At 42.3% G+C, this 19,068-nt stretch overlaps 1 protein-coding gene across 1 annotated transcript in view; it reads left to right on the top strand.

The window, feature by feature from the left end:
• Positions 1-2,272: 2,272 nt before the first annotated feature.
• LOC143121789 (serine/threonine-protein kinase DCLK1-like) overlaps positions 2,273-19,068 on the top strand; it is a 60,150-nt gene continuing 43,354 nt past the window's right edge. The window contains exons 1-3 of the mRNA XM_076282381.1: positions 2,273-2,368; positions 2,716-3,109; positions 4,271-4,617. Coding sequence (XP_076138496.1) covers positions 2,749-3,109; positions 4,271-4,617 — 708 coding nt within the window. The 5' untranslated portion in view covers positions 2,273-2,368; positions 2,716-2,748. The remainder of the gene's footprint in view (positions 2,369-2,715; positions 3,110-4,270; positions 4,618-19,068) is intronic.

The following is a 19,068-nucleotide window of genomic DNA, read 5'->3' as shown; positions in this document are numbered from 1 at the left end:
CTAGTTTCTACTTACTGTCCAGAGGTATAGTGGCTTTCAGCACATCCATTATGGGTTATTTGAATAGTAGAAACTGATATAAAATGTATTTGAAAACACATTTGAAGATTTTGGTTCCAAAACACTATATCCTCCATTTTAATGAATTTTCCTCTCATTTTGTTTTTCAAATAATTTCAGTGGCTGTAATTGGGTTGTCGTTATTTGACTTATCTTTACTCAATCAAAGCATAACTGCAATTATATTGATATTATCTGAAATATACAAATACATTACTTGACTTTTTTATTGTTTTTAAAAATGAAGATATAGTGTTCTATATGTTCAATTACACAAATATTGGCTATATTAGAGACAAGCCCACAGCCTAGAAAACAATACACCATGAACCTTGCACACATGTATTGAACGTGCAGGGAAATAAGTGGTTCGCATCAAATCAGTCTATTCATCTGTTCAGTCTGTTCATCCACTGTTTGCCTCAAATCACCTTGTTCATGTACTCTTTCAGTCAAAGTCTACTGTATGTAAAAAGTCTAAATGTGTATACAATATCACATTACAGCATCTACTTTCTGTGATTTGAAAGATGGAAAAAAAAAACCCCGCAATTAAATCCTCCATCTGGCATATTTCGTCTGTGATATTTCAGCTGTCCATTTATTTAGCTCTTTGTTCCTTGTGTATATTTCAATTACTCAACAGACAAAAAATGCTTCCTAAGCTCAGACTGACTCCAAAAAAAGATGCTGATGCTGGTATTTTCCTTTGCTTTTTTAAATGATTGGAAGTTGGATAATACAGTAGCCTAAGTTAATCAATTTAGTTCAAATCAATACATTTATTGGAACATGCTAAGAGTTTTTTTAAGCAACCTCTATCTAATCCACTCTCACTCTTCCACTGGCTAATTGTGTCCCCCATGCTGTACAACTATTGATTCATGTGAAGGCTAAACCTTGGGTGGCACGCAAATAGGTCAGTGGGCATTGCTATCTCCAGTCTTCTCTGATAAAAAAAAAGACTTGACTAATGGAGTCTGTGGTTGCAACTCCTGTTGCCTATCAGAGGCTATTGTCCATAACAACATAGCTGCAATTATATTGATATTACCTGAAATACACAAATAAATAACATGACTTTATTTTTTTTTTTAAATGAAGATATATATGTTCAAATACACAAATACGCTATATTAGAGACAAATCCAATATAACAAAATAATACACCACGAACCTTGCAAACTGTTGGTTTATTGAAAGTGCAACAAAATGTGTTGTTCACGTGAAATCAGTCTGTTCATCTGCTGTTCAATCTGTTCATCCACTGTTTGCCTCAACTCAGTCTGTTCATCTACAGTTGGGTGTTTTATCTAGTTCACAGTGATTGATTTTTGACAATGAAACATATTTGATATTGAAGTTAAATAGCGAGTCAGTGTCTCTTTGGTATGGTGTTTAGTAACCTTTGGCAGTATTGAAAGTGGTTTGTGATTAATTTCCCCCCCTTTTTTGTTCACTTTTACGGCATGTGCTCTGATGTAGGCTAGGCCTATATGATATGGGCTATCCGGAAGTGTAAGGGCAAAATCGCCCATAAAGCCAAATGGTGATTGGCTGCAACCAATAGATGTCACTTTGCTGCAATATAACTAGTTGTAGAGCATAATAGAGCATGTTTTTATGTATCGTGTGCATAACTCAATGAACATGCTATTAAGTGAAGAGGGTGTTTATCCTACCCAGTTCAATGTATCTTTTCTGTTCATCCATGCGTCGGCAAACACCACTCCTTCCATTTGTGTAGGGGAAATATGTGGAGAATGAAACGGGCGTGTCAAACACGTGGGCAAGTGGGTATGAATGTACAACGTGTGCAGCCCTTAACCCATCCATAATGCAACATAATAGTGGCATGAATTTCATGTCCATCAAATGTCTTTCTCGTTTGATATTAACTTAGCATGGCTGTTTTCACAGTTATGAAAAGCATTGCCAAGGCTTTTTAGACTTAGTTTTATTAACGTGTCGGAGCCGGCAACTGTATAGGTTACATGGATTAGCGCAGCGCATCCTATTGAGTACATCTCCAGGGATACTAGCGACCTGTAAAGGCGTGTGCTGTAGCCTACTCAGACTCCGCATCTCAATGAGGGGACGGACCAATGTAAATCACTGCCAAAAGGGGGGACGAACACCAGCTGCAGCCCAGCCTCCGTCTCGCACGGACAACACGAGTGTAACCACAGGGCAACAAAGAGGCACACGATTCTCCCCACTGCCTTTATCAACCCCAAACCATTGAAACCGAAGTGCTGCATGCTGCAACTGGAATTATCTCTGAGAAAGAAGCCCATAGCGCATTGAGGTGAGATCTAGCTTTTAAATCGTCATGCTTTAATGAGATGATGCACCTGCACTTTCTCTCAATCGTTTACATAGATTAAGGATGGAGTGTTCTCTGTCCTGCAGTGGACATCCAAGACTGGGCGTGTTAGCATGATTTCAACCACTTAAGTAATAATACGAAGAAGGAGCAAAACTTTATTTGTCTCATAGCTACATGTGAAAATATTATTTCCCATTTGCAATCGATCTTTTAATCGATCAATTGTATGACTTACACAGGATACAATAAATGTAGCACAGCTATGTGTTATTATATGGCAATGGCTAGTAAAGAACATTAAACTAACATTATTTCTTCCCCTGCAGACTATCAAAACGTTATTTCAGCGCTAAGGCGATATGGAGTTGGAACATTTTGACGAACGGGACAAAGCGCAGAGGTACAACCGTGGGGGCTCTCGAGCGAACGGCCTGCCCAGTCCTACGCACAGCGCACATTGTAGTCTGTACCGTACCCGCACCCTCCAAGCGCTGAGTTCAGAGAAGAAAGCTAAGAAGGTCCGCTTCTACCGCAACGGGGACCGGTACTTCAAGGGGATTGTGTATGCCATATCCCAGGACCGCTTCAGGTCTTTCGAAGCCCTGCTAGCTGACCTCACACGCTCTTTATCCGACAATGTGAACTTGCCCCAGGGGGTCCGCACGATATACTCCATTGATGGGATAGAGAAGATCACCAGTATGGATCAGCTAGAGGAGGGTGAGGCTCTACTAGCTGAATATCACACTTCCACATGTTAACATGAAAGCTCACACAGTACTGCCATGGCTGTTTGAGTAGGTAATATTCAGAGAGCAACATGACAAGGAGAAGGCTCTTAAAACAAATTCATGAAGTATCTGAGGTTTGATGACAGTGTGGATGCATGCCATACAGACCTGTTTTCCTTTTCTGGTATCTCTATGAAATTGTAGAGTAACCTCTTTGTGATGATGAACACAGACATGCCCCTCTCACACACAGAAAAATCTGTTCTTGCAGCTATGTTATGGTATGTCTGCCACTATATATATTGGTTTTGGGCAGGGTCACACCGCTGTTGGAGGTGGGGGGAGGGTGTAGTAAGGACGATTCTAAGGGCCCAGCACTGAAAAGGGGCAGCCAGAGAGGGGGGGGGGGGGGGCAGAATTATTGGCTCACATTTTCTAACAGTGGCTGTGGGTATTCACAGCATAATTAAAAAAGTGATGTTTAGGCCTACAGCGCCCACAGATTCATTAGCCTACATAAAAGACAAAATGATCAATTGTATGCACTAGGTTTCATACCAGTTCCAGTAAATAAAGAAATGCAATAGATGCATCAGATTATGTATCAGATCTGGGCCTGACCTATCTGGGGACTGCACTAGCAGTGACTGGCTTTTTCACTTCAGAGTGACTTAATGCTAACATGGTGCAGTTAATTTCATTTGGAGAGGTCAGGGGAGGCTATCTGTCTATCAAGAGGAGACTTAATGAACTGCTGTGCTAAACCATTACCACTACCACTGACCAACCTATGACCTTACATATAATTATGGTAACAGTAAGCCCATTGAAACTAACAAAGTAGGGGTAGGCGTATGTGGTCATGAAGACTGACCCTTCGTTACGCCTTCACTTCATTAAGTAGGTCTAGGCTCTGCTGTCCCAGGCTACTTTGCTTTACTGGCAATAAGTGGCAATAATGGCTAAGGATGTATACATCATGAATACATGCATATATGTCTCCTGGCCCTGTCTATGATCACGGTCGTACCACTCAAACAGCATTACTAATGCATATACCCTCAACACACACTACTAGTCTGTGGCACTGACACACTGTTCTGTAATCCACATTGACAGCTTGTAATATTGTCTACTGCCAACTCCACAGGTGAGAGCTACGTGTGTGGCTCTATAGAGCCTTACAAGACGCTGGAGTACATGAAGAATGTAAATCCCAACTGGTCGGTCAACGTCAAGACAGCCGCGGCTGCCCGTGCGCCCACCTCGCTGGCCAGCGCCAAGGCCAGCTCCACAGAGGGCAGGGAGTCGCGCGACTTCATCCGGCCCAAGCTGGTGACCATCATCCGCAGCGGCGTGAAGCCGCGCAAGGCCGTGCGCATCCTGCTCAACAAGAAGACGGCGCACTCGTTCGAGCAGGTGCTCACGGACATCACGGAGGCGGTCAAGCTGGACTCGGGCGTCGTGAAGCGGCTCTACACTGTGGATGGGAAAATGGTAGGTCCAGTTCTGCACTCTTGAGTCTGCACTCAGAGTTTACTAAAAGAAAGTTTTGCTCCTTCTTTTTATGATTATTACTTAAAGAAAGGTTTTGAAGAATTCACTTGGCTTTTCTGCTCGCCGCCATCTTGCCAGTCAAGGAGTGAGTTGTCCAAAACCTTTCTTTTTAGTAAACAATGTGTACACAAACAATGTTCTCAATGCTCGAGTTCATGTGTAGAGACACTGATGATACTTCGATCAAAGTTTCATGTTGTGTCGAGCCTTCTTAGTGTTTTAAAAATAGCGATTTTGACGCGATCATGTATCATTATAGTAGTGCCCGTAGCATTCCCCCAGTCTGGCTTTACTTTGGTATGCATAATTCTGCCCTCTAAACAAACAGGAATGTGCTCATCTGTTTCATTCTTTTCTGGGTAGCCTCACCCACCTGCTTAAGAATTTACAAAGAAAAGCATCATGTCTTAACATATCTTGAGAACTTTTTAATGTAGCAGCTTGAACAGATTTGATACAGTCTAAACACTCTTCAGCTGTTTAGGGTTGTTGGTGCTGGATCTTCTGTACTCGTTCTTCATTCTGACTGTTCTCCGATGTTCGCATTCCCTTCCTTTTCATGATTAGGGACACTTGAAGTCAGCTCTAGCAGGGGGTGTAATACCAAAGAGGTCTTACTGTCTTCTCTGAATAACTTTTGTGTAGTTTGAGGCAGAGATGATGATATATCTCTTATCTGAAAGACAGCCTTTGCGAAGTTTTTGAGTTGCTTCAAGGGAGGTGTGAGACAAGACGTCTGCCCCAATTACAGATAAATCTCCCATTTTGTAAAGGAGTCTGCCTTACAGCAATGGAAGCCTATTAATCCCTCTTTTTCACAGAGTATTCAAATTCACATTTGTGGAACTACAGATAAAACGAATTTGACTCATCAGTTTGTCCTGCGTAGTCTATCTCTTAGCCCCTCTGCTATGCCCTTTTCCACTCTTCTCTATTGAGTCACAGGAGCCATATCTCAAGACAGTAGCCCAGTGACTGAGTATTTCGCCTCCCTCAGGTTGAACTGGTACGTAGGTATCGGCTGAGAGCGCCTGGTCTGGCCCTTCAACTGCTGAGAGGTACCGTGTCACTCTTCAGACCACCACCTGATCTGATTTTAGCAACGCGCTGCCCTGGTTTTTCTGCCGAGGCGCGGTGGCGTTTGCGTCAGCGGCAGCCCAATCGGGGTCAGGCTGTTCCCTTTCACAAAAATCCTGCCCAAGCTGACAGGGAGCCTCTGTCCTCAGCTCACATGGTCTCCTCCAAATGACCCTCCCCCCAGGCGTTTGGGGGACATGCAGCGTCCATTTTTAGAGGCACATGTTTTTAATGGGTAGGGAATGTGGGTGCATATTAATCTGAAAGTTTCTAAAAAGGGGGTTAAATGGAACTGTCTCTGGGGAAAGTTTGGTCTGAGTGTCCTAATGTCCTTAGGAATTAGTTTTATGTGCATATTTTGTGTTTTTCCCTGTAGAATGTCCTAATTTCTTGATCTTGATCTTTCTCTTTGGTTGTTTGTTTGTAAGAGAGAGACATAGAGAAAGAGAGGGAGGGAGGGAGAGGGAGAGAGTACATGTAGTCATATACAAGCTCATAAGCTTCAAACTTAATGCATGGGTGTGTTTCTATTGATTTAAAAGCAAACACAGGGAATATGTCCATATGCCCACCTTGTCTTTGTTTGCCTGTAAGCAGAGATGGTACAGAGACATTAGAACAGGCTCTGTTGGCTATGGCAGTGACCTTTACTTTCCTTTAGTCTCAGTGGGAGCAGGCTGAGCTTGTGACCTTCTGTCAGCTCCAGACCTCATGGCTCACTGCCAGCGTGTGCCACCCTTCTATCCAGAGTTACCCCACTCTTGTCAGGCATGGCTTTGCCCCTTCGCCCCCTTTCTCCCCCCATCAGTGTGGAGGTTTGTCCCTCGAATGCCAACCCCTAACACTAGCTCCGCAGCATCTCTGAAAACAGCAACTGTGTCTCACCTGATGCAACATGGCAGAGTGAGTGACTAAGCATAAAATTCAAAGCGTGTCTTGTCTGATGTCGACACAAGGAGAGGTTTTGGGAGAGTCACTATCAGTAGGTTGTCTAGTGTCCCAGGGCCCTGACAGTAGCTCTGGAAACCTGGGGAAGTGGGCTACGTTAATTATCTGTGTGCGGGAAGATGTCTGTTTAAAAGGCTAATGAGATGTGGGTTGCTGGGGAAGCTTGCCTGCAGAATCCCTACAGCATTGTCACACTTTGCTAACCCACTAATCTAGAGGTGCCCAGTGAACACAGTGAGGCAGTGTTTGATAGAGAGTTTGGTCCTGCTGTCCAGGTAAAAGGGAAGAGTGTGTTTGTTTTGGTATGCATCGTCAGTGTCACATGGAATGGTGACAAGCTGTGTCTGTATTAGTTTCTGTCAACCTCAGGCTTTAGAACCATAACCAGGATTATTTTTGCTCATTTTTGATACTCAATTGCATTATGACAGGAAATGACCATGGATATAATTAAATTCATTAGACAAATGCACAAATATAGTGGAACTGAAAGGACTTGAACTATAGGCCTAAAACAATTAAAAAAATGTAGGAGGCCTAATTGTGTACAATTACTGATAATGACTCTAATGGTAATGACTTTCATGTCTGATAGAGCTAAGAACCAGGGAGTTTAGTGTTCCAAAATATTTAGAAGAACTCTAGTACCAGAAGGAAACTAGAACATATGGACTGTTAGGCAATAACATCAGACAATAATGTTCCCGCCCTGAATCATTATTTTTTACTCCCCTTTTGCTGTTGTTTCTTTTTTTGCGTAGGGCCTATTAATAGACTGTCTGCCTCTGTGCTGCGTTGGTGCCTTTTTCAAAGAAATTGTGATTGTGATTTTTCTTTTTTTTTATCCTTGGCTGGTTTCTATGGTGATGGTGGTTGGTGGAACCGGTTGCTAAGGAACAGCCTCTGCGGCAGAAAGGTGCAGTGGTGATGTCACGCAGGCCTGTACTGGAGGAGAGGGAGGAACAGGGCTGCAGTACAGGAATGAGGGACTTTCCCCAGAGAGAAACTGATCCTAGATCAGTTTGGGCCCTGTTCTGGCAACATTGTGCCTGGGGTCTGTTCTACTGTACTTTTGTGCTCTGAGACATGTTCTGTGCGTTACAGATGACAGCAATTAGAGTGATATAGTATTAATTAGTATTAGTGATATCAACATAGGATTATGAAATAGTTAGTGTTGAGTTTGTATTGCACGTTTTTAATGAAACATTAGTGTGAATAACATTTGTATTAGTGATCCAGAAATCTCTTAATGAACCATGCTGATGGCGACAGAAGTAGTGATATATTTCAAATCTACTCATATCACAAACAGTAATGAACACATTTTTTACTTCTAAAATTCATGTTGACGGAGGAAATAGGTCGGTCGGTGGCTGTGCCACAAGACTGCGGACAGGCCATGTAAACACAGTCATTTTGACTCCCTCATTAACTCACTGTGACGGGACGCACATCTATCAACCGGCTGGGGCCAATAATGTTGTTTCTCCTCAGATTTGATCTATTGACTCAACACTCTCTTCACGGACACTAAGTGCAGCTTTTAGAGCCTATCGTTTGGATGAGTAGTCATCACTTGGCATCGGTCAGCTCCTGAATAGACTGCCCTGTCTGTCAGTTAGCCAGGCTGTCGCTCCACATGCCCCCTGGCTGCCACACTGCCATGCCCAACAGAAGGTCGGTCTGTGCCCACAGTTTGCCTGCATTGATTCAGTTGGGCCCCTGCCCTGCATTATTCAATTAGACAGAAGGCCCTGTGTTTTGATGCCTTATTGAGCTGTAGGCCACTCACCTAATTCACTTCTGGAGTGCTTGTTATCAGCATGGACAGAGATGTTTGGTAGCTTTTAGGTTGGTGAGGACATATTGACAGCATAATGGATAATATGGAGACTCATAATACATTATGAATGATTTTGCATTGCTGATTGATTTTTGTGTAAGTCTCATTACTAGTGACATTAAGCTTAAAGCCTATTGGCAGTAATTGATCATGAATAAATTACATCTTCTTACAGTCAATGCACTGTACATTTCAAAACATTGTAATTGAAATTGAAAAAAAACATTGTGATTTTCATTGAATAATGCTGTGAAAGGGTTTGTACTGTAGATATAACCTGTGGGGCCTACAACATTTATTCCAAGCCAGGTGTGTATTGAACAGATTTTTTCAGTATACATGTGTAGTATTTTGGGAAGAGCTATATGCAAATACAGCTACATTACTGTCATTGTACATTGTTTTCCTATCCTATCATGTTAGTCTTACAGACCCTACATTTGTTGCAATGTTACTGTATTAATCATCACCTTGTACAAATACAGTATCACTATCATGCACACAACACACCCAGCGGAACCACCGACTGCATTTGGTTTTTATCAAGCGAACAGCATGGAAGGTAAGACTCCACTGTGGTAGCTCCGCTCATTAACCTGCCGATTTCTCTCTCTCTCTTTCTCTCTCTCTTCCACTGCCTCATGCTGCTGAGTCACTGTCATGGCTCCCCGTCAGCAGGTCATTTGTGTGGGATTGGATTAGGCTGGTCACATGTGCGGAGTGATGGGTCACTCGCCGTCGCTAATTGGCATTAACACCTCCGAACTCACCCCAGGGGAGGGTGCTGCTGTCTGGGCTGTGTTTGCTCAGCAGATGCTTGTTTTTATGGGGGTTTATTTTTGTGCCAGAGTGGTGCTTCTGGAAACAGATGTGACACCGGATGAAGAGAGAGAGAGAGAAAGAGAGAGAGAGAGAGAATGAGAGATTGACAGAGAGATAGACAGATTGCACAAGTCTGGCACAGACAGATAAAAAGAGGACAAGGTCAAAGAAATATAGGACAAAAGAGAACATGACAGAGAGACTGGTAGGGACTGAGTGAGAGAGAGAGAGAGAGAAAAAGTGACAGTTGGAGATAGATAGAGAGACTGACAGTTGGAGATAGATAGAGAGACTGACAGTTGGAGATAGATAGGCTGAACAGGTCCTGCTGAGACAGAGAGAGAGACAGAGAGAGAGAGACAGAGAGAGAGAGTGAGAGAGAGAGAGGGGGAGAGAGAGAGTAAACTCCTGAGGGCACCTGGCACGTCATGCTGAGGTGTGAGCGTGGAGGCTGTGTGAGCAGGTCGGGGCTGCCGCTGGTGTGTTGCATGGGCTGATGCAGCGGTGGATGCCATGTGAGCGGGCGGGGGTTGGCGATGGTGTCATATGTAGGCGGATGCAGCGGTGGTGGCGGTAGCATGAGTTAGCATGAGTCTGAATGAAGGAGCTTCCCTGTAGCGTCTCCCCCTCCTCTTTCTCTTCCATGAGTCACTCTCTCTCCTGTCTGCCCTGCCTCATGTGTCTGTGAGCGTTTGCGTGAGGACAGACAGGAGGGCGCTGCAGCTCAATGGTGTGGGTGTGTCTGTTCAACTGACACAAATCTCCATGAATCGCATAGCTTTGGACCCTGTATTGATGTTGTGTCAGCATGACCCCTACACAACTTAATGCAAACGCTCTCTCTCTCTCTCTCTGAAACAGCCTTGTAAGACAGTGAAATGTCACTGTTTGATGTGCTGGCTGTCCCCCCTTCAGTACCATCCTAGTGTAATCATCCATCCAGCCGTTGCCCCCCCTCGTTAGTGTGGGAATCCCTCCACAGTGCCTGATGAAGAGCAGCTTCAATGGAGAGGCAGCATGATCCAGTGGCTGCGGATGACCTTGAGTGTGCTGTTGCCACTGTGGATTTGTGTAATGTACCAACCAGTGCAATCAATCTCCTTTACTGATCAGTGAACATGGGGCTGGGGAGTGTCTGGGTGATGGCTGTATAATATCTATGGAAGCTGTCTGGGTGGGTAATATCTATGGTGGCTGTTAGAATGACAGTTGTGTATGCAAATCGACAGCAGAGGTGTGGGCAGCTCTAGAATTGGATTATTAGAGTATGGATGCAAATATGTATGGGATAATGGACGACTATGGAGCTACTTCATATGTGTGCAAATAACCTTCAGTTATTGCACGTTCCAAAGAACGCATGTGTGACAGAGCGCAGTGCGTCTGTCACTGGCAAATGACAAATGACTGGCAATGACTTTACAAACGTATGTGCAAACAAAGACTGCTCTATTAAATCATGTTGTGATGTTGATCTGTTTGATATTGTATTGTTGGTGGTACAGACATGATGTGTGTAAGATGGAGGTTAAGTTACATGTAACACTGGGAATATGTTTGGGTTATTCATATAGGAAATACAAGCCTGGTACGCGGTATAGGGTTAGAAGCGTAATCTATGTTTATCAATAATGTAAGCATTCTCTAAATGCACGCATGTTAACATCAATGCTTACTAGCTGGTAAAATAAAAATGCTTGACCAGGTGATTGGAGAGGTAATTATATTTTTTGCTTAGTAAGGTTGCTTATGGCATTGTATGGAAATAACATGAAGGACCGTTAGTAATGTGTATTGCCTATGTCATGTGTTAACTGAAATGTTGTAAATTTGAATGAATTGATTTGTTGCTATGCATGGTTGAGGCCAGTGTTTTAAATGGGGTCTACATTGCTCAGACGGGAGTTGAGATTCCTCCTCGGGTGTGAGAGGTCCTGCTGAAAGACCTCTAGGTAGGCTTAGAGACTAGTGGACATTGTCCATTGTCCCGGTGTTTGGTTTCTTTTGTATTAGTATTTTGTTTGTTTGTTTGTCATCAGTGTCTTTACATGTATCCTGCCGTTAGCCTAAAATATAGGGCTGGGGGTAAACAATTATTTATTAAACGATTAATCGGGTTATTATTTTATCGATTAGTCGACTAATCTAACGACTAATTAGACGATTAATCTAACGATTATTTTTCTGTTGCTCGATTGATAAAAACCATAATATATCTCAAATAAATACCAAAAATATACTTTATTAAACAGTTTTGCACAGCAAAAAATCTTCTGCTTTACACAAAATAAAATAAATAAAACATTTGTACTGTTATACAAAATGGAAGGCCAGCCTGTTTACTCTTCTACAGAACCAACATAACTCTCTTGTTCAAAAAATGTAAAAGTTGTAGTGCAAAAAAAACACTATGCAGTGCACAGTATATACATTCCTGAGAGTGTTTAACACAGTTTTACAGTCATTCATTCATTCATGAACACTGCGCACCAGCTTATGTGCAGCCCTTGCCTGGACATTGCTTGGCTCCTTTATGGCCTCCTTACACCAAACAACTTTGACAAGATATGGGAAAGATTCTTGAAAGATTGGAGTCTTTTGAGTAAAGCCTGAATGTGGGGCATTAATAAAAAGACTAAAATCAAGAATCTTTCCCAAATCTTGTCAAAGTTGTTTGGTGTAAGGTGACCATTTAGCGCTCCCGTAGCACAATGGACTGGACGTCGCTGTACAAAGCACTTGTAACAATGTGCCAGCGTCGCAGGTTCTAATCCTGCTTCATGACGTGACCCTCCCTTATTGGTGGGGCAGCCGTGGCCCACTGGTTAGCACTCTGGACTTGTAACCGGAGGGTTGCAGGTTCGAGCCCCGACCAGTGGGCCGCGGCTGAAGTGCCAAGGCACCTAACCCCTCACTGCTCCCCGAGCGCCGCCATTGTAGCAGGCAGCTCACTGCTCCGGGATTAGTGTGTGCTTCACCTCACTGTGTGTTCACTGTGTGTTCACTGTTGTGTGCTGTTTGTGTTTCACTAATTCACCATTGGGTTAAATGCAGAGACCAAATTTCCCTCACGGGATCAAAAAAGTATATACATAAATATATATATATATATATATATATATATATATATATATATTTATTAGGGGTGTGAATCTCTCATGTAAAAGACGATACGATTCACATCTAGATACATGGGCACGATTCGATACAAGAAAAGATACATGTTCATAAAAAACGATTCAGTACGATTCGATGCGATGCGATTCGATGCAGTTCGATGCAGTTGAAGAATGGAAAGCATTCTGAAAGATTTTTTATAATTTGCTTAAGGTGCACATTAATTTTATATTATCAATTATCATGGTCATGTCAATTAGGCAAATACAAATGTGTGAATATGATTATCTAAACTGAGGTTTGTATCATATACTATATTGAAATGAAAAAAAGAATAGTCATTTCAGCCAAACAAAGCAGCCAAATACAACATAAAAATACATTTTTATAGACTTTAAAGATTTTCTAGAGTTATATCTGATTGTTTTCCATGAGCTGTAGCCCATTGTTGAGGTAAGACAATACCAAAATAAAATCAAGTCTGAGTGAATATGAGCAAAATAATAATTTGTAGCCTACATCGTTTTAGCAGCAAGGGTCAAATTATTCTTTAACTTTAAGGAAATCCCTTCATCAAACGTAAGGCTACTCTACAGACTATCGTTGCCGTTTAGGAATGCTAACGTTAGTCTAATGTTATGTATTTGACTTGTAAACTACCACAGCATGAGTTAACGCTAACTAACGTTAAGTTGTGACTCGTGAGTTAGCTAATGTTAGACAGATAACGTTAAAAGCTACTGCAATCTGTTTGCTACCGCTTGCTTGCTAGCTAGATCTAGCAACTGTTTAGCAGCTGGGGGTGCCCCCGTTTCAGATGCTCCCACTGCTGTTGTGGTATGCCAACTCCATTTGGCAAAGAGCGCAAATAACGACACCTTTTACATTTGGGACTAAATTAGTATTCCCATACCTTCGATGATGTAGGGCGTGCTGTTTTTTAGGTCTTTTTCTTTTATTGGGGCTTTTATTTGGGCTTTTTGCAGGGCTTTGTTGGGAATTCTGTGAGAAGGTTGCTGTTTTGTCGATTCTGCAATGTTTTGTGACGAAGCGTTGACACAAAAATTATGACGTCGACGTAATTGTAACGTTGACGCGCCAACATCATGCAGGCCTACTAAAATAATAATAATAAAAAAAAACTTTGGATACAGTGCTGCATTTGTCCATCATGCACTCCGTTACAACATGAGAATTGGAAATTCAACAAAGCTGTGGCATGTTTTTTATAGCTAATATTTAATTCTGTAGAAGGTCCAGAGTCCAGATTGAAGGATCTTTGAGTGTGAATGGATAAAATTGAATTTGATTGTGGGTTCTTTCTGGGTTGGACTGATTATTGTTCACCAAATAATGTGTTCTCGTTGAAAAAGACAGTGCTGGCATTCAGAGTGGACAATTATCTCGCCAATCTGTGTGTGTGTGTGTGTGTGTGTGTGTGTGTGTGTGTGTGTGTGTGTGTGTGTGTGTGTGTGTGTGTGTGTGTGGAGAAGTCTGTTTCCTGTGTGTACACACTTCTGTCGCTATTGCTGACGGGCAAGTTCGTCTTTAAGGCTTCGAGGGAAAGGTAGATGGTGAGGAAAGAAGAACAAAGAACAGAGGGGGGAAATGAAGAGATCGAGGGATGGTCCATCGAGGGGAAAAAACCTTTAAGACTTTAAAAAGACTGCTGTCACTTTAAAATCTTCCAGAACACTCCAGAGTTTTCTTCCCTTTCCTCCTCTACTTGTCCCCACCCTTCAGCTGACCCCCAAAGTGCGATTACGTAACTGATCTGGGTACAGCTCTGAACAGTTCTGCCAACCTGACACACAGAAGGGCCTCTGACCCTGAAGCACAGCATCAGTGTCTGTGAGCTGAAAAAGATGGGCGTCATCATGCTCTTCAGACACCCACCCATCACTTGAGACTCTACTCTAATGGCTCGCTTGCCCACTCTGGATTTCCTCTCTCGCTGAAGGATTGTGACACCACTTCACATCAAAACACCACCTGGATCTGGATCTTGGGTCTTTAGTAGCTGCCCGCTCCTCTGCTCACAAAAGGCATGGAGAGAGAAAGCATGTGGTCAGAGAAGCAGCGTGTTTATTAAACCCACCCCACCCCACCTGGAGCTCCAGGGTCCTAATCCAGCCCTGGAGGATGCTGACAGAGGCTTTGTGCAGATGATTGAGCTGTGTGTGTGTGCTCACATACTGCCGGAGCTGCCAAGTCGCTGACTAGGCGCTCTGCTCGTAAATCTCTGCAGTGAGGAAGAGATAGAGAGATGCTGAGAGAGCGACAGAGAGAGAGAGAAATTCTGAAAGACTGACAGAGAGAGAGAGAGAGAGAGATGCTGAAAGACTGACAAAGAGAGAGAGATGCTGAGAGAGCGACAGAGAGAGAGAGAGAAATGCTGAAAAACTGACAGAGAAAGAGAGAGAGAAATGCTGAAAGACTGATAAAGAGAGAGAGAGAGAGATGCTGAGAGATGGACAGAGAGAGATGCTGAGAGAGAGATGAGAGGAGAGAAAAGGAAGGCAGGGAAAGATAGAGGAGGAAGAACGGAACAAAAATGAGAAAGCAAGTGATAGAAGGAGAGAAGAGAGAAGGGGAGAAGGAACAGAAACAAATGAAAGTAGGCTACTGTAGTTAAGGGACACTGAGAACAGTGAAGAGGGAGAGAGCAGGAGGGTTTGAGAAGTAGGTGCGTTCTGGGTCGTCGTGCCGACGGGGCTCTGCTGACTTGCATCTGGGGGCCTGTCATTACTCATCTGAGGGAGAGACTGCTGCTGTAGCTGTTACATAAGTCCCGGGCCTGGCAACTTCATAATGAATTGGTACCAGCGGTTCCGTGTTACAACGGAAGCTGGAGGTTCGGCTGGGCTTATTTATGGCATTCAAAGGCCCATTACTTGGCAGACACAAAACCACCACTGTGTCTTGACTGCTCTGTCACGTATAGTACACTTGGTATTTAATTTGTGCTTTCGATGTTTTACAGTGCTGGTCATTCTCATTGTTGTTTCGTGGGTGCATTTTCAATTTTCAAGATGACATTGTGCAACATGCCTTTTTGATGTGTATGTTTCTTTGTCCCCTCTCAGGTAGCGGCAATGATCTTCCATTCAGTGGCGTAACAACTTCATTCTGGGCCCGGGTGTGACACTGCCAATGGGCCCTATACTTTAGTCATTTACCGTGGCACTTAAATGCATTGTTTTCGTTACAATTTTTCTCACATGGTGCGTGTTCCCCATCACCATAGATGGCACACACACGCTTAAAATGATTCTTTGATGGTCATGTTTTATGTGTGCTACAGTAGTTGTGTGTAAACAGACAAACATCCTGACAAAGCAGATGTGAAAGCTTCTTGACATTTTGCATGGGTCACAGTGGGTGTGGCTGGGTTGGCAGGCACAGCCCTTTGATTTGAAAGTGCCTCTAAAAACTCTTCTGTATGGTGTATGACAAGTCCCTGGTTTAGCTCGTGTCAGCGCTCACCCATATTAAAGTTTGTCTGGCTAAATCTGCCTTGGGTAAGTCCTTATAACCACAATGTTGATCCTGCACTTTATTAAAACCCTGTAGGTTTACTCAAGTTTGGCCTAGTTTAGGATTTTCTGTCAGACTTCAGAAAGTCTCTCGGAAAGAACTGTTAAGGCAGTCTTTGAAGAAGCAAATCCAGTTGGCATTAGAAGCTACTCTAAGTAAATGCCTGTCTTGTTAGCATGTTGCCTTACGCAAATTGGTTCTTGAATTGCCTTCATGAGAAGCTAAACCTGGCATTGGCATTTCAGAGGCGAGGGAAATTAAACTGCAGGGTGTTCATCACTAACTCCCCTCACTCACTCAGGATGAACAAGGGATGCCTCTGAGAAGGTCACGACTGCACATGGCTTCATTTATTCATGTGTGCTGTCCACAGAATTGGCCCGGCCACAGAATATAGCTTGTAGCAGAGAGAGATGCCGATATTAGACTATATATCCTCCTACTGTGACTTTCATGAGGAGAAGAGAGGTTGTGCTCTGATAGCAATAGGTCTGTGGGTAGACGGAAAACGCCAAGAGCTAAAAGGCATGAGCGCTGTTGAATGTGAAGCAGTGGTGATGGCAGAGTGTATTCTTCAGTCAACACTGCCATCGTGTGGACAAGAAAAACAGTCTATCAAGATAGAATTAAATATAGAGAATGTAGAGATAAGCTGGTATATAGATAGAAAAAACAGATAAAATATTTCTCTTGACTTCTGCTGTCTCCCACTGGTTCCCTGACTTATTTTGAACTTGTCATCTGCCATGTATGCCTTTCCAAAGTTGTGTTTTTGTGCATCACAAAGGCATGATTCATTTGAATGATGTTTTTCAGCCACTTGGTGGCAGTAGATTGAAACTGTTGAATGTTGTACAAATTTCTTTTCAGAAACAAAATCACTCATGATTGTTTGTTTAAAACCTCATAATGTAATTGTATCTGACTATTTGACATGTATTTTAAAAACACAAGACATGCCACCTGCATTTTATAAGCTCCTGAGTGATCACAGAACAACACTGTTGCAACTCTGGCAGCAAGAGATTATAGCAAATGGCATTTTTATTTCTACTGCACACTTGTACTGTGTAATTTGTTATCTTCAAATACACTCAGAGTGGAGTTAATGTGCACTTATTTAAGATATGAATATGTTGATTGACTAGTGGTGCTAAGTCATCGAATTTTAGAATGCACATAGTTAACAACTAAATGACGTTTCTGATATTTTGCCTTTAATGTATTTTTATGGGTATTTTGCAATAGGATGAGTCACAATAGTTTTATGACAAAAATCATGTACAAATGGTCATTGATCGCAAGGTGATTTTTAATTCAAATATACTTTTAAGGATGCATAATAGTCCGGCAGCCATGGGGTCAGACCTGGTTTTGTCGGTTAAAGTTTTTTTTTTGTTTACAGAATCTTGTAGACTAGGGGTATCTCTTTAAGATTTAGGAGGGTTGAATACAAGGCGAGACACTACTGGTGGGTAAAAAAATAACTAGCAGATATCACTATGAAACTTCTCCAGTTGATTACTTACATTATTATGGAAAAAATGTATTACAAGTTATCTGTAATTTAATGTTTAAATATGCAAATTAGGCATCACCTAATTAAATATGTGCTGATTTGCATAAAGTTAAAAAAAAAATCTGAACATTGGATAAAGCCAGGTTCAAAATTACTTTTTCATTGTGTTAACATATTAGATGAAAAGTCTTTTTTGTTTGTCTTTTTTTCACTTTCTTCCTATGGAGGAGATTCCAGATGGCACCTGGTTAGATCTTTAGAACATTAGATGACTGCCCGCTAGGGAAAACAACAAAATTCTCCTTTAAAGATGCCTTCCATGTTCTACACATTTCTCTTAACTCCCCACCCCATCTTGCTCCCTTGCTCCCTTGTCCCACTATTAAAGCTCAAAACTCTCTTGTGGTTATACATTTTGAGTCAATATGTTATTATAGAAAAACAAAAACAAGCAAAAAAGGACAAATGAAAAGCACTTTGGGTTACATTCAGACTTATCTTTCAGACAGTTCAGGTTTTACTACCTTAGAGCAGTATCTGGCTGTGCTCTAAAACTCTTAAGCTAAGTCATCCAAGTACCTAACAGAGTTTCAAAGTCAACTGAGGTAAAATGTCAGTTCCTTCACTTTTCCCACAGTAGCTTCCATCCACCATCATCAGCGTTGCCACTCTGCATGTCTTTGCACATACGTTTATCTGAATGAGAAACAGGAAGCAATAGCTTTGAAGAGGGATTTTGCATCATTCCGAACTCTCTAGGCAGTTTGTGTCTTCAAAGAATACTGGGGAATGTGACGCGCAACGCAAATGAATATTTTGCATTTAATGTCTTAATAACTAGGTCACAAAGTCCTGTAAAGGAAGTAAAGGTATAAGTTCAGTGTTTTTATAATTTATTTAAGATCCCTCCCCTGTATGTTAGATGACTTCAGAGCAAATAGAAATCATCTATACATGGAACCAAGACAGAGTGAACAGCAGATGAAAAACACTTATAGCTAGGGCTAACTGTTAGCATGAAATGTGAAGCCATACTTCCATTCCCCTAATCTAAATGTAGCTAGTGCAGCTACATGTAAATGTAGATAAATGCTAAATGTAACTAGTAATTTTGAGTAAATGATTTAAGAAAACTGAATCAAAACATGATATAACAAGTCATTGCTGCTAAGATGTTGGAAATACTGACCCCAGTGCTAGTAACATACAAAGCGCATAATAATACATTGCTTATCTAACCATGAGTATAGTGATGTGGCTGAGCTACAGTATTCCTCTCAGGTGTGGTGGCTCAGCACTGCAGCAGTCAGTGTGTGGGGTGCTGAATTAATTAATTTCCCAGCCAGCGCCTCCCCAGCGATCTAATCAGCCAGACCCTCACCACAGGGTGCAGCCGGGCTCTTATGAAGCTTTAATATCCCCATCACTACTCCCTCGGTCTCTCTTTCTCATTCCCTCCCTCTGTTCTCTTACACTTTTTCCCTATTTTACCTTCTCTTTGATAAATCTTGATTGGACTCTCTTG

This window comes from Alosa pseudoharengus, unplaced genomic scaffold, assembly GCF_046254945.1.
Source record: "Alosa pseudoharengus isolate Yale_2024_CS ecotype anadromous, Long Island Sound unplaced genomic scaffold, YU_APseudo_1.1 YU_APseudo_1.1_scf_13, whole genome shotgun sequence".
NCBI classification, from domain to species: domain Eukaryota; kingdom Metazoa; phylum Chordata; class Actinopteri; order Clupeiformes; family Clupeidae; genus Alosa; species Alosa pseudoharengus.
The sequence above is the reverse complement of the archived record's forward strand: the minus strand, read 5'-3'. Positions and strand labels throughout refer to the sequence as shown.